Source organism: Pongo pygmaeus, chromosome 15 (genome assembly GCF_028885625.2).
Source record: "Pongo pygmaeus isolate AG05252 chromosome 15, NHGRI_mPonPyg2-v2.0_pri, whole genome shotgun sequence".
Lineage (NCBI taxonomy): Eukaryota > Metazoa > Chordata > Mammalia > Primates > Hominidae > Pongo > Pongo pygmaeus.
In genome coordinates this window covers 18097488-18114349 of record NC_072388.2, presented here as the reverse complement: position 1 = coordinate 18114349, position 16862 = coordinate 18097488, and the positions used below count along the sequence as shown (strand labels likewise).

Genomic DNA, 16862 nt, shown 5'->3' with positions numbered 1-16862 from the left:
GTTAGGCTGCTCGGGGGTCAGGGGTCAGGGACCCACTTGAGGAGGCAGTCTGCCCATTCTCAGATCTCCAGCTGCGTGCTGGGAGAACCACTGCTCTCTTCAAAGCTGTCAGACGGATATTTAAGTCTGCAGAGGTTACTGCTATCTTTTTGTTTGTCTGTGCCCTGCCCCCAGAGGTGAAGCCTACAGAGGCAGGCAGGCCTCCTTGAGCTGTGGTGGGCTCCACCCAGTTCGAGCTTCCGGGCTGCTTTGTTTACCTAAGCAAGCCTGGGCAATGGCGGGCGCCCCTCCCTCAGCCTCGCTGCCGCCTTGCAGTTTGATCTCAGACTGCTGTGCTAGGAATCAGCAAGACTCCGTGGGTGTAGGACCCTCTGAACCAGGTGCGGGATATAATCTCCTGGTGCTCCGTTTTTTAAGCCCTTCGGAAAAGCGTAGTATTCGGGCGGGAGTGACCCGATTTTCCAGGTGCCGTCTGTCACCTCTTTCTTTGACCAGGAAAGGGAACTCCCTGACCCCTTGCACTTCCCAAGTGAGGCAATGCCTGGCCCTTCTTAGGCTCGTGCACGGTGCGCGCACCCACTGATCTGCGCCCACTGTCTGGCACTCCCTAGTGAGATGAACCCGGTACCTCAGATGGAAATGTAGAAATCACCCGTCTTCTGTGTCGCTCACGCTGGGAGCTGTAGACGGGAGCTGTTCCTATTTGGCCATCTTGGCTCCCGCACTAAGATTGTTTTTGTTATCTGGAGTCCTTTGTGGATCCATACACATTTCCTAATTTTTTTTCCTTTTCTGTGAAAAATGTCATTGGAATTTTGTTAAGGATTGCATTAAATCTATAAATTTCTTTGAGTAATATGGAAATTTTAGCAATATTAATTCTTTTTGTATTTTCAAAATTTATTTTATGAGGGTATTATTGTTCTGATACCAAGTCTAGCAGAAACAAACAAATCAAACCCACAAACAAACACAACAACCAAACCTTATGGAAAAAAATCTCACTTGTGAATATAGATGTGCCAATCCTACATAACCTAAGAAATTAGCAACCTCTCAAAAACACTATACCATGATCTATAAGCATTAATTAAAGAATACAGATGTGAATCAAATTTTAGAAATATATTAATACATTGTGTTGATAGCATATCACAGTAGAAAAAATATATAAATAACAATACATAACCCATAGAATTCATCTCTCACTTCTTATAAAATCCTTTCAAACTTTATTAATCTTATAAAAATGTTTATCTCTGCTTATAGCTAACACATATTGAACCATAAAATACTGAAAAAGATAAATTTCTTATTTTGTTTTAGAGTTAGGCATCTCACTATATTGCCCAAGCTGGTCTCTAATTCCTGGGCTCAAGCAATCTTCCCACCTCAGGCTCCCGAGTAGATGGGATTGCAGGCACATGTCACCACACCTGGTGATTAATTTGTATTAAAATAAATTACCTACCTCTGTCAGTATTGTTTAATATTGTTTTAGAATTATGGCCAAAGAAATAAGACAATTGAATTAAAGTGAGATTAAAAAAACAGGAAAGGTGAAGTAAAAATGATTGTCATATGCATCTAGCAAACTCCAAATCAATTAAAAGAGTTAAATTAATAAGAAAGCACAATATATTTATAAAAGATAATTATACACAGCTATAAATACATGCAGATGTTTTAGGGAAACATAAGATGTTCCTAAAATATAATTAACAAAAAAGAAATACACAATGAAATAAATACAGTTGTTTAATAAACATATGGAAAATGCTTTATTTCACTAAAATGACAATGAAAATTTAAACATCAAAGGGATACTATTTTTGCCTATCAAATTCACAAAGATTTGAAATATAATACTAATGGTATTGGAAATAGGTATGTTGCTGATAAACGTGCAAATTATAATTCTTACAATCCATGAATGCAAGATATCTTTGCATTTATTTGTATCTTCTTCAGTTACATTTAACAATGTTAAATGTTGAATGAGTGATAAGATCTTTCACCTCCTTGGTAAAATTTATTCCTAAGTATTTTATGTATTATAGCTATTGTAAATGAGACGTTTCCTGATTCTTTTTCAGATAGTTTGTTGCTAATGTATAGAAACACTACCAATTGTATATTGATTTTTTAATCCTTTAACTTTACTGAATTTGTTTATTAGTTCTAACAGTTATAACAGTTTTCCGGTGGAGTTAGTAGGGACTTTTAGATACAAGTTGACATGATCTGCAAACAGAGACAATTTGACTTCTTTGTTTCCAATTTGGATGCCTTTCATTTCTCTTGCCTAAATGCTCTGGCTAGGACTTCTATGTTGAAAAAAAGTAGTGAGACTGTACATCTTTGTCTTGCTCTTGACCTTAGAGGAAAAGCCTTTCAGTTTTTCATCTTGAGAATGATGTTACTTGTGGGCTTGTCATATATGACCTTTATTGTGTTAAGCTATATTTATTCTACATTTAATTTTTTGAGAGTTTATATCATAAAAGGACGTTGAATGTTGTTAAATGGTTTTTATGCGTCTATTGGGATGATCATATTGTTTTTATCTTCATTCCGTCTATGTGGTATATCCTATTTATAGATTTGCATATGTTGAACCATCCTTGCATCCCCAAGATAAATCTCACTTGATCATGGTGAATAATCCTTTTAACGTGTTGTTGAATTTAATTTTCTAGTATTTTGTTGAGGATTTTGCCTTCCTTAAGGATAGTGTCTTGTTCTTTTCTTTTCTTTTGTGTTTTTGTCTGGCTTTGGTATCAGTGTAATGCTGGCCTCATAAAATGATTTTGGAAATTCTCCTTATCAATTTTTTAGATTAGTTTGGGGAAAATGGTGTTATTTCTTTTTTAAATGTTTGGTAGAATTCAACAGCATAGCCATCAGTTCTTGGACTTTTCTTTGGTGAGATGCTTTTTATTACTAATTCAATCTCCTTAATCTTGATTAGTCTGTTCAGGTTTTCTATTTCTTCCTGATTCATTCTTGGTAGACTCTTTTTTTCTATGAATTTATTCATTTCTTCTAGGTTATGCAATTTGTTGGTAAATAATTATTTATAGTAGGGTCTTTCAATCCTTTGCATTTCTGTGGTATCAGTTGTTAAGGTTTCCTCTTTAACTTCTAACTTTATTTTGGTAGTCTTAATATTTTTTTTTCTTAGTCTAGGCAAAGGTTTATTGATTTTGCTCATCTTTTCCAAAAACCAACTCTTAGTTTTGTTGATCTCTATTGTTTTTCTGGTCTCTATTTATTTTTGCTCTGATCTTTGTAAGTTTTCTCCCTTCTACTATTTTAGGCTTAATTTGGTCTTAAGTTTTATTTTATTGTGTGTCCATTTTTCCTTGTTTCAAGATATTTTAAAATTTCCTTTCTAATTTTTTCATTGACTCATTAGTTATTTAAGGGCATATTATTTAATTTCCATGCAATTATGAATTATTCAAAATTCCTCTGTTATTGATTTCTAGTTTACTGTCATTGTGATGAGAATAGATATTTTATATGATTTCAGTCTTATAAATTTGATAAGACTTGTTCTATGGGCTAACATGTTTTATATAGGAAAATGATCTGTGTGCACTTGAGAAGAATGTCTATTCTACTGCTCTTGGATTAAATGTTCTATATATGTTTGTTAGGTCCTTTTGGTCTAAAGTATAGTTGAAGTCCAGTATTTCCTTACTGATTTTCTTTCTGGGTCATCTGTCTATTGTTGAAAGTGTGGCCTTGACATGCCCCACTTTTGTATTTTTGTATTGCAGTCTATCTCTCATTTAAGAACATTTGCTTTCCCTACCAGCAGTGTAAAAGAATTGCCTTTTCTCTTCATCCTTGCCGACATTTGCTACTTTTGTTATATTTGGTGATAGTCATCTTAACTGGGGTGATATGATACTGCATTATGATTGTGATATGTATTTCCCTGATGAATAGTGGTGTAGAGTATCTTTTCATATATTTGTCAGCCATTTATATGTCTTCTTTTAAGAAATGTCTGTTCAGATTGTTTGCCCATTTTAAAATCAGATTATATTATTTTTGCTGTTAAGATGTTCAGTACCTTGTGTATTCTGGATTTTAATCCCTTGTGAGATAAATACTTTGCAAATAGTTTCTCCCATTCTATAGGTTGTCTTTCACACTGTTGAATTTTTTCCTTTGCTGGGCAGAGAACTTTTAGTTTGATATAATCCCACTTGTTTAATTTTGCTTTTGTTGCCTGTGTTTTCAAAGTCTGAGAGACAGCTGCACCCCCATGTTTATTATAGCACTATCCACAATAGACAAGATATAGAATCAACCTAGGTGTCAATAACAGATGAATAGATAAAGAAAATGTGGTATATATACAACATGAAATACTATTCAGCCATAAAAAAGAATAAAAACCTGTTATTCATGATAACATAGGACTGAAGGACATTATGTTAAGTGAAATATGCCTGAAACAGGAAGTTAAACATTTATTATTCTTACTCATATGTGGAAGCTAAGAAAAGTTGATCTCATAGAAGTAAAAAGTACAACAGAGGATACGAGAGGCTGAGGAAGTTAATGAAAAAGAAGAGAGAGGTGGAGGTTTGTTAAAAGATACAAAATTACAACCATAGGAACAGTTTTTAGTGTTCTATGACACAGTAATATATCATATAATTTCAAATTGCTAGAAGAAGGATATTGAATATTCCCAATAAAAATAAATGACAAATGTTTCAGATGATGGATACACCAGTTATCCATATATGGTCATCATACATTGTATATACCAAAAACATCACTATATACCCCATGGATATAGATAAACATTATTTGTCAATAAAATAAAATAATAAATTTTAAAAATATTTGCTCTTATGTTTAGTGCATATATATTTAAGATTTTTATATCCTCATGATGAAATATCCCTTTAGTCATTACATAATGACCTCCTCTGTCTCTTTTTATAGTTTTACTTACATTTTATCTCTTTAAATATGGCTACCCCTGCTGTCTTTGGTTTTCATTTGCATGGAATATCATTTTCTATCCCTTCACTTTCAGTCTATTTATGTCCTTAAATATAAAGAAAATCTCTTGGAGGCAGTATGTAGTTGGGTTTTATCGTTTTATTCATTTAGCCACTCTGTGTCTTTTGTTCAGATAATTTAATTCATTCACATTCCAGATAATTGTTGGTAGGTAAGTAAAGTCATCCCTCAGTGACTCTAGGCAATAGGTTCCAAGACCTCCCTGTGATTATGAAAATCTATAGATGCTTAAGTCCATCATACAAAATATCACAGTATTTGCATAAAACTTACATGCATCCTGTTGTATAATTTATACCAACTCTAGATAACTTACAATATCAAATAAAATGTAAATAGTTGTTATACTGGTTTAAAAATTTTGTATTATTTTTATTATTGTGCTGTTATTTTATTTATTTATTTATTTTTGATATTTTTGATCTGTGGTTGACTGAGCCTGTGGATGTAAAACCTATGGATGTGCCAGAAAACTGACTGCTTAGTACCTCCATTTTATTAATTGTTTTCTGGTTGTTTTGTACACCCTTCGTTCCCTTCCTTTTCTTTTGCTTCATCTTTCTCTTTTGTCTTCATTTATTCATAGTTTATTTTCTCCAGCATATGCTTTGATTTTTTATTTTTTTGTTTTTGTAAATGCTCTATAGGTTTTTCATTTGTAGTTACCATAAGGCTTACATAACACATCTTATGGTTATCATAGACTATTTTAAGTGAATAAATACCTAACTTTGATTGCATTTAAAAAGTCTACACTTTTATTTTACCTCCTCCACACATTTTATGTTTTTACTGTCACAATTTACATATTTTTATGTTATTTATTTTTAAACAAATTTCTGGAATTTTAAAAACTATTTCAATCTCTTCATCAAATTTCTCCATTTTTTTGTTTGTTGTTTGCTTGATTTTGTTGAATTATTTCTCTGTATATTCTTGAACTTTACTGCACTTCCTTAAAACAATTATTGTGAAGTCTTTTCCTGGTAGTTCATAGGTCTCTGTTTCTTTGGAGACAGATACTAGAAAATTATTGTGTTCCTTTCGTGGTGATATTCCCTTTTGGTTTTTCGTGTTTCTTGTTGTCTTAAGTAGATTTCTGTGCATTTGTTGGAGCAGTCATCTCTTCCAGACTTTATAGGCTGGTTTCAGTATGGAAAGAACTTCCCCTGTATAGAGGTGTGAGGGGATTGGTTGAGTAAAACATAACTGCTCTGACTATTGTGAAGGTGCAGCAGTGTAGTGTTTGTGTAGCTCTACCAGCTGAGGTTGGCATTGATGAAGATTGTAGGGAACTTCAGTAGCCAATGATGTAGATGTTTGAAGTGGTGACAAAAATTGTTGTGGTCTTTGGTGGCTAGGGCTGCTAAAATCCTTTCTATCTCTTTTTCTCCCACTGGGGATGTTGTGGCTGGAGGAATCCCTCTTGGCACTGGGTCCAGCTTGAGAAACTGCTTGTGGTGGTTTGGCATAAATGTCTGATGAGGGATACCCTAGGGGAAGCCATGGATCTGGAGCCATAAGTGCAGATGTGAATGGAGGTACTACAGATCTGTGGTTTGGGATAGTAATGGCAGCAGCATCTGGGCCTAGGGATTCCACTGCCCAAACTATAATGGTATGTAAGGTGCAGGTGCTTTTGAAATAGCCAGGGACCTTGTGATGGAAGTGTGTGTAAGTGCAGAGTTGCAGTGGCTCTGGGTTTGAGGTAGAAACTAATTCTCTGTGGTAGCTGAGCTGGTGCTCAGCACACAGTCACACAAGAAAACTATCTTGGTTCTAGGACTAGAGTTCATTTACCTAGAATGTATAATTTTCTTTTTGGAGTCAGACACACAGTTTTTTTGAATTGAAATACATGGGGACAAGGAGGTGGGAGTGAGATTTTATAATATTAACAGCCATAAAGGTATCTTCATGAATTCTCATTTTGGAAGCTACAAGAAAAATGAGAGTAGGTAGATACGGAAAGTCTGAATTACTGGTTTCTTAGGAGACACTGCATATGAGTGCTGACTTAGACATTAATATTGTAAAGAAGACAGAGAACCAAACATGATCTCACAGTGAGGGCCAAATCATTTAAATCAATTATACAACAAAAATGTGACAGATATTTTGAGGATTCACTTTATTTCATTTACATCAAAAGCCATTGTAATACCTAAACAAAGTACATATCTATCAAGTTCCTCTGAAGGACAAGTGAGTCTTTGACACCTTTTATAACTCAGTCAACATTTTAAAAATCAATAATTTATTATTTTTGGTACTACATTAAAAATATTCTTGACTGACTACTGTAATCTTACTGCATTTTACTTGCCTTCATCTCAGTGTAGCTAATAACTCTATACTTAAGAGAAACCTTTAAAAACATAAAAAATAGTTGTTTCTCTGCTACTATTATTACTATTATTTTGAGATGGAGTCTCACTCTGTTACCCAGGCTGGAGGGCAATGACACAATCTCAGCTCACTGCAGCCTCTGCCTCCTGGGTTCAAGCAATTCTCCTACCTCAGCCTCCTGAATAACTGGGATTGCTGGGATGCACCACCACGCCTGGCTAATTTTTGTATTTTTGGTAGAGGCAGGGTTTTGCCATGTTGGCCAGGCTGGTCTCAAACTCCTGACCTCAAGTGATCCACCTGCCTTGGCTCTCTTGCAGGAAGTCAGGGACCCCGAATGGAGGGACCTGCTGAAGCTGTGACAGAAGAATATAAATTGTGAAGATTTCATGGACATTTATTACTTCCCCAAATTAATATTTTTATAATTTCTTACGCCTGTCTTTACTACAGTCTCTGAACATAAATTGTGAAAATTTCATGGACATTTATCACTTCCCCAATCAGTACTCTTGTGATTTCCTATGCCTGTCTTTAATCTCTTAATCCCGTCATCTTCTTAAGCTGAGGATGTATGTCGCCTCAGGACTCTGTGATGATTGTGTTAATGGCACAAATTGTTCATAAAGCTTGTGTGTTTAAACAATATGAAATCTGGGCACTTTGAAAAAAGAACAGGACAACAGCGATGTTCAGGGAACAAGTGAGATAACCATTAGGTCTGACTGCCTGGGAGCCGGGCAGAACAGAGTCATATTTCTCTTCTTACAAAAGCGAATAGGAGAAATATTGCTGAATTCTTTTTCTCAGCAAGGAATAACCCTGAGAAAGAGAATGCATTCCTAGGGGGAGGTCTCTAAAATGGCTGCTCTGGCAATGTCTGTCTTATATGGTTTTAGATAAGGGATGAAATAAGCCCCAGTCTCCCATAGTGTCCCCAGGCCTATTAGGATGAGGAAATTCCTGCCTAGTAAATTTTAATAAGACCGGTTGTCTGCTCTCAAACTCTGTCTCCTGATAAGATGTTATCAATGACAATGCATGCCCAGTGGGACATGAAACTTCATTAGCAATTTTAATTTCACCCTGGTCCTGTGATCTCACTCTGTCCCCATTTGCCCTGTGATATTTTATTGCCTTGTGAAGCATGTGATCTCTGTGACACACACCCTATTCGTACACTCCCTCCCTTTTGAAATCCATAATAAAAACTTGCTGGTTTTGTGGCTTGGGGGGCGTCATGGAACCCGCTGACATGTGATGTCTCCCCTGGACACCCAGCTTTAAAATTTCTCTCTTTTGTATTCTTTCCCTTTATTTCTCAGACCGGCCGACACTTAGGGAAAATAGAAAAGAACCTATGTTGAAATATTGGGGGCTGATTCCTCCGATATTCCTCCCAAAGTGTTGGGATTACAGGCATCAGCCACCATGCCTGGCCTCTACCATTACATTTTTAACCTAAGCATCTTCTCTAGAATTCACAAAAGCTCTCCAGAGTTTTTTCATGGATATCTTCATTTCTTTGTTTCTCAGAGTATAGATAATTGGATTCAAGATAGGAGTGATGATGGTGTAAAATACTGCAAGGAACTTATCTACAGAGTGGTTGCTGAAGGGCCAGATGTAGATGAAGATGCATGGGCCAAAGAAGAGAATCACCACTGTGATGTGAGCAGTCAAAGTGGAATGGGCTTTAGATTGCCCAGTAGGAGAGTGGTTCTTAATGGTTATGAGGATCAGACTGTAGGAGATAAGCAAAATAATGAAACAGCTCAGGGAGATTATGCCACTGTTGGCAACAATGACTATTTGTACAAAATATGTGTCTATACAGGCAAGCTTAGTAACCAAGGGGAGGTCACAAAAAATGCTGTCTACCACATTGGGACCACAAAAGGGCAAGTTCACAGCAAAGGGTATCTGAAGCCCTGAGTGAAGGAGACCCAAGAGCCATGACGTCACTACAAGCAAAACACATACCTTCTTGTTCATGATGGTCATGTAGTGTAGGGGCTTACAAATGGCCACATATCTGTCCAAAGCCATGGAGACCAACAGTACCATTTCAACCCCACCCAGTAAGTGAAGGAGAAATATCTGAGTGAAGCACCCAGCAAAAGAAATTATCTTCTGCTTTTTTAACAAGTTCAGAATCATCTTAGGGGTGGCAAAGGAAGCCAGGGTCATATCTACAAAAGAGAGATTACCAAGGAGAAAATACATGGGAGTATTCAGGTTAGGGGTGTTAAACACTGTGACTATAATAAGAAGGTTACCCAAAACTGTGACCACATAGATAATTGAGAAGAGGGCAAAGAGAAGAAACTCTATATCCTGGGAGTTGGTCAGTCCCAGCAAAATGAATTCTGACACTTGAGATTGATTTAATAGTTTCATGGACTCCATCATACAGCTCGCTCTTAGATGACCTGTAGAGAGAAAGAAAAGATCACTCATACCATGGAGTATGAGTGAAAAATAAAGAGCCATGTGAAAAACTAAACTTATGCATTCCTTTGGATCTTTCAATAAACTGACCTTGAAATTTAGTGTCAGTATCTATGAAGTCTAAAAAAGGAGACGTATAGTCTGAGCTGTCCACTTCCATACAAGAGCAATAACCTATTGATGCTGTTGGTTTCCCAGAAGCAAACCACAAGCTCTGGAGCATATAAGCGTACATTCATAGGACAAAAGAGATAGAACCATCTTCAGGAAATCTGTGGTTCTCTGGGTTGAAAGATGGTTTAGTCTGAATTCCTTGGAGAACAAAGGGTTTCAGCACAACCTCTACTCTTTCAAACTCAAACTTTTAAATTTGAGTGAATATTGGAGTTGTTATTTTCCCATAATAATCTTAACAAATTCTGTTTTAGTTCTGAATCATCCCCAGAGTTTTGAAGGGACTCTGACCCAGCAGATTTAAAGCTGCTTCTAGATAAGTGAGTTAGTGAGGTTTCAAGTAATGCATACTGCTGTGTTTTTCCTCCTTATCTTCCACCAACCCATAAGTGGGCTTCTAGTCTTGTAACTCTCTTAGAAAGTCTTTTTGGCAAATATTATTTTTTTCTGATGTGACCGCTACTACTCATGGCATCCTGTAGCTGAAACCCGTATTTCTAAATAATTTCTATAAGGCCAAAGGAGGCTGAGATTAAGCAACATGGATGAATACTCTGGCGCTATGTGGCCCCGTCACATTCTAACAAGAGCCACATATTACAGAGGAAGCAAGGAAGACACTGTGAACAAAAGTGGCATTACTTGTGACATCTAATGTCTTGATTCTTGTTTCCAGTTCACATATCACATCCCCTTTATTTATAAAATTGTATACCTTGAGCAAACCAGGTTTAACAATTTATACATGAACCCTAGTCTTCACTAGAACTCCGTTCACATTTATTTACGTAACACTGATCTGGTGATGAGTGGCAACAGCCCCCATACTGGAGCCTTCAGGCTGGGGATATGACTGTAACTACTATATGGCTAAAACTAGAGACCATTATGTTCCAATCTGGAAAATAATATAATGTGTGTGTGTGTGTGTGTGTGTGTGTGTGAGACAGATTATGCAAAAAATTCTGATTAAGAAGCAGAATAATTAATCTCAAAAAAGATAGGTCAGATTGAAAGTCATGTATTCTGTGCTTCTATGAGTTAAAATGTGAGAAGAATCAGTAGGCTATTTGGGGAGAACATTCAAATGAAGATGGCAGATTGGGACTGAGAGCCACCTTTGTCTCCAACAGCTGCCTTATCTTTCCCTCTGGGTCTCAGTTTCACGATTGGTAAAACCAAGTGATTGAGTTCAAACCCTGAGTTCCTTCTCAGGCCCAATACTTCATAGGCCTGTTATTAATGTGCCTATTATTATCTTTTATGAATCTATTATTCTATCCCCATTTCAGAGTTTTATTACTTGTTAGCTAATTTGATTTTAACTTTGAATCAACTCAAATACAAATATCAGGTATAGCTGTGTGAAAAATAGTTGTCTAAAATTTGTCTGTGATATATCTTTATCTCCTTTCTTAGTAAGTTTTTAAAAATCGTGACATTGTCTTTGCTCCAAGGCCATATTACCCTATTTTGCTCCCGAGAGCTCATGTCACTTGGTCACTTTACTGTGCTAGTCCTCCCCAAAATTAATATTAATATAGTTAACATTAACTTTAAGCCCTAATATATTTATCTACTATGTATGCTTCAGAAAGTTTAAAATATATAGAAACTTTGAGATCTTTCACCTCTCAGAATTTATCATAAGGATTATGAGTGTGCTATAAAATCTTCATGGTAATAGTACTGTAGATACACAAAAGTTGAAACATTCCAAATGTTCTAAATTGAGGCTTACTTTCTTATTATTTCTGGATTATAGAAAATTATAGGATGTAATATTGCATCTTTAATGAAATGATACTTGAGAAAACTATACAGTAATATGAAAATATTTACATTATTTTAAGTTAAAAAGAGTATGAACCCATTTGTAAACACCGTATACGCATATACACACAAAATTTATATATTTCTTAAAATATTGAATAATGCCACAACTATTAACAAAGAGATTATTTTTGCTATGGTGATGTGACTAGTCCCAAAAGAACTTCATGCTGGAAATATTCCTTCATAAAAATGCCAGGACCTGAAAACACTTGTGCTCAGATATGTATTTTAAGGGTAAGAGAGTGTTCAGAAGATGTCTGTAAACAAAGAAAGTGAAACAGAACAGGCAAGTTCGCTTTTTATTATTTAATCTAGTTCAGTTCCAAATTGTTACAGTCATTCATAATTTGGGGAATAATATGCCCAAGGCTATGCAAGAAAGTCCTGTAAGCAATCAGTGGTTTGGCTATAGTAATTACAAGATGAGGGCCTCAGAACTTCTTGTTTAAGTTTGACAGTGGCTTGTTTAAATAGATTAATTATAGGAGAGTTTTATTAAGCCTATTATATTTCAGCTTTTGAAATCAAGTAGTATTTATTTGTAAATATATAAGATAACTTATAATTAGATACAATGCTTTATAATAGGAAAACATAGGCAAGACGTTACTTAAAGATAGCTGTGATAGTGATGAGCGGTGGAAGCAGTTCTCACTAACTGATCAGGTGGCGTGATCCCCAGAACTCAACCATTCAGTCACACTCTGTCCTTAGGCAAATTACTTCAGTGAATGAGGACTTGGGAAACCAAATCAGTGTGAGATCAAGAAATTGAGATAATGGGTGGGACATTCATTTTAAGAAATTTCAGGGTAAAGACACAGGTGTGATAACATAGCAGACAGAATGGAATCAGAATTAAGACTGATCTTCCTGGAATGGCGAAGATTTAAATACATTTTATATTGATATAAAATAGTCAAAAGATCTTAAAAATGTAACAAGTTCTTTTTAACAAATAATGCTAGAAAAATTGGATATGCCAAAAAATGGGTAAAAAATTAAGATCAACCTATACCTCACTACCTCTACAAAAATTAACTCCAAATTGGATCATAAACTTAAATGCAATACGTAAAACTAAATTTCCTGGGAAAAGGACATGGGAGAAAATATGCATGAATTTGATTTAGGCAAATACTTTTTAGACACACCTCCAAAAAACATGATCCATGGAAAAATATAAATTGCACACGAGATACAGAATAGGTCTGCATCTTTCTTTCATTTTTACCATACCATCTGTGTGTGAGGGTGACATAAAGTCCCCACCTGCCTCTAACCTGAGACTACCAATATTTTAATTAAAATATTTGTAAAAAGAATATATCCTTTGTAGAATAGCCATTTGGTTTACAGTCATTCATAGAAACAGAGACAGAGCTATGTTCTAGAACCAAGCTGCATCAACTCTGCACATTTTCAATTGTAGAATTTTACACTTGCTTGCTATAGTGCTTCTTTTACTTATGAACAAATGGATATTCACAAATGGGCTTAGGAACTTACATTTAGGGATCTCACTTGTTTGAAAATGGAGAAAATTCTCTATCTGATATAAAAATATTCTGTATTTTTCTCTTGTTTATATTTATGTTCACAAGAGCTATACGACTGGCTTCAGTCAAATTTCTATTCACAGCCTATTAATGGAGCAACACAAAGTATAAAGGAATTGAAGGAAGGCCATTATGATATAGTCATTCCAAGCAGGGTTGGCTGGAAGACAATGTGAGGCAATGAGAAGAAAACTGTACTCAAGGTTTTCTGTACCATTATAGTCTGTACCATTTTTTATGTTAGAAACTCTTATAAGTATGTATGTTATAACACAGAAATTAACAAATAATACAACTTAGACAAGTTGAGTATTTAAAATAGTGTGTAAAAAGCACATAGTACAGCATCTAGCATATAGTTGGCACACAATAAATGTGTTATTGCTACTATTCTTACTACTAACTGGCTAAAATTCACACAGATAAAATCATGGGATTCAAATTCAGGACTTCATGACACCAAATTAAGAGTCTATAACCCTAGAGTAAGGCTGAACTTTAGCCTTACCACTGCAAGTTTTTAAATAACTATAATTGTTGATAATACAATTATTAGAATAAATAGGTAAATATGTATAAAAAAGAAAATGTTGGATGATTGAATTAATTGCACTCTTATCACACTTAGACATTGATTCATTTTTCAAATTTTGTTGCTTTTTGAGTAGAACTGTCTGCTGCCCTGAGGCAAATTATTGCATGACCTAATTAAAACATAATTTTTTTTTTGGCATAGGATTGATATAATGCCATATTTCATTCCTCCTTACTCACAAGTTATGTTCTACTCTAAAACATAGTACCTGAGCCTTCACTATGACAAATTGTATCAATAGCTGCGTCAAAAATAGACTTTAATACTGATCTGATCTTCATAGTTTACCAGATTACTATTGGGCAGCATTTGAGAACACTTGGATACCTACAGCATTTTGCATAATATAAGTTTAATTATTTTTCATTATTATTTCACAGGATTCATATTTTCGGCCATGGCCTTAGAAATTTGCATACATTTGTATATTATCTGAAATAATTTGAAATTCAGGGAAAAATCTAACACGATTTTGCCTCTCGAGTTTTACATAATTCTCACACCAGAACAACAAACTCACTCCTGCCTGCCATGTTTCACCTCGACAGAAATATTGTAAACCTTCTCTGAGGAAAACATGTATATCAGGTTCAAGGACTTGAGCTGGTGCTCTGGTCTTCTCTAAATTTAGGTCACTGACCACCATATTTACTTTAGTTGCTAGTCTGGGTACTGTGGCTTCACCTAGCTAGTTTGTGTTACAATCTTGGAGCACTGGTGCTTTCCTGGTTTCCAAACCTATCATCACCATGTGACTCTGAACACCCGCTTTGTGCTGATTAGTAACACAGGTGGAACCCTGACTCCATTTTGCTTACCTGCCTTTTGAATGTGTCTCAATCCTCTGTTAACTGCGGGACAGAAATGAAAGTTTTCCAAAGCAGAGAGATTAATCGATGAATCCTTCCCTTGTTAAGGAGGAGTCTACTTCCCCGATCAAATGTCTTTCCTGGATAGCTGGATGAGGTGAAGATATTGACTGTGCTGTCAGATTCTGACCAATTTAGATGACCCTGGAGCCGCTTAAATCTTAATATTATATGCTCTAGCGAGAAACTAATATTTAATTTCTGAAATTCACTGTCAGCTTTCATTCCTCAATTCCTTTTCTCACTGGGATTTCCCCTCCTCTCATCTCCCCAACAAAATATTATGTCTCTTTTTATGACACCTTACCTCCCACTGTTTTCCTTACTCCTCTGAATAAATGACAAGTTCCAAACTTCTTTTCCTAACTTTGACCTATCCAGCCCTCCAGGACTCCATTTATTTCATTTGTTCTCCAAGCCAATTTACCATGAAGAGAAAGTGGATCTTGAATTGCTCTTTCCACTGCAGGAAGAAACTGGATGTGGCTGCTGAGCAAATCACACACAAAAAAGTAGCTAAGGCACATAGAATTGGAGGTGATTATGGATGAGTCATTGGAGTAAAGCTGAATCCTAGTAATCTTCTAATTTCTGGCTGTATATGGGCTCTAACAGGTGTATAGGACAGTTCTCTAATTTTTGTTTGGCACATACTTATAGTTTCTAAGCTCTTCTTTATTCATCTCAGCCTTTTAGCAAGAACTCAAAGATAGCAGTTTTAGTTGTAGCAATTTCTTTCCTGGAAATTGTAGAAGCCTAATTAACAACAATAACACCAAAGCAAAACTCCAAATAGAGCTGATGACTGGGGATAAAAATGTTTACATGCTCTTAAATTAGCAAGGGTTTTTGAGATGTGGTTATTTTAATGACTTTAATTTAGGAGCAGCCTAGTTCTCTCTGCAAGATCCTCTAGAAAGATAGTTTCAGGAAATGTAAGTCCATGCCAAGAAGAAATACATACAGCCAAATCATGAATCCTCTTGCTTTTCTGACTCCTTCTGTTCACTGTTAATGTCCAAATCACTACATTCTCAGTGGAGCCTTTCCTAAGAAACTGACTCAGTTGATGATTCTCTCCTCTGTACCCTCATAGTACTACCCTTATAACCTATAATATAGTTATTTATATACACTTCTGTCTTCCTCCCAAGTTTGTGAACTATTTTAGCTTGCCATCTTAACACCTGGTAAAGTTCCTAGCATATACTTAAGCCTCAGTGTCATTTTCTCAATGATAATAAATTCAATCATTTATTGAGGTTCTGCTGTTTGCTGGACTCTGTACTAGGAAATTCACATATATCATCTCATTTAGTCTTTGTAAGTCTGAGTTTAATTTTCTTTTTGGTACATTTTCCAGAATCAATTGAGCATTTTCTCAAACCTGAGACTATGCTTTTTCATGACTGATTATAACAAATTCATTTAACAATTGCTATCTTGTGTGAGCTGTGACAGGCAAATACATTGGCTTTATAATGTTAGCAATGTCTTCTGCTTACCAGTTCAGAAGCAGTCAGGGCCATGGGTTCAGAGGGGACAATATCGAAAAGGGCATGCACCTTCTCAACTTACAGTTCCATAGAAGAAACAGGTCACTAAAGTATGTAGACTCCAATCAGGGGAGTTCCTAATATAGTCTCTCTTAGAATTAGGTAGTGCCTAATAAGTGCTGGAAAACTCTGGGAATCCTCCATAGATGATTCTAATGGGGATTCTGTCTGCTGAGGGAATAATGCTTCAGAGCCAAAGAGTATATTATGTAATCAATGATAGTTTAAATGTGACAGATGAAGTTAGTTTCACTAGGGTGATTGGAGAGGTTTTGCAGCTAGTGTCCTGCTTTCTTCTTTATTTTGTCTCAGCTGGCTGTGGGACCATTTAATTTTGATTCCTGGTTGTAAAGTAATGAGATTAAGCTTTTTTTTTTTTTTTTTTTGAGAGGTGTCTCGCTCTGTCGCCCAGGCTGGAGTG

At 35.7% G+C, this 16862-nt stretch overlaps 1 protein-coding gene across 1 annotated transcript; it reads right to left on the bottom strand.

The window, feature by feature from the left end:
• Positions 1-5111: 5111 nt before the first annotated feature.
• LOC129012752 (olfactory receptor 4K17) lies at positions 5112-16544 on the bottom strand. The gene is made up of 2 exons (XM_054448744.1): positions 16391-16544; positions 5112-9833 (listed from the first exon to the last, which is right to left on the bottom strand). The coding sequence occupies exon 2, from the start codon at positions 9811-9813 to the stop codon at positions 8863-8865; it is 951 nt and encodes a 316-aa protein (XP_054304719.1). The 5' UTR covers positions 9814-9833; positions 16391-16544; the 3' UTR covers positions 5112-8862.
• Between the last annotated feature and the right edge of the window lie 318 nt (positions 16545-16862).

Coding starts and splice junctions, on each gene's coding strand:
- LOC129012752 (XM_054448744.1), bottom strand. CDS start 9,813: ATGATGGAGTCCATGAAACTATTAAATCAATCTCAAGTGTCAGAATTC.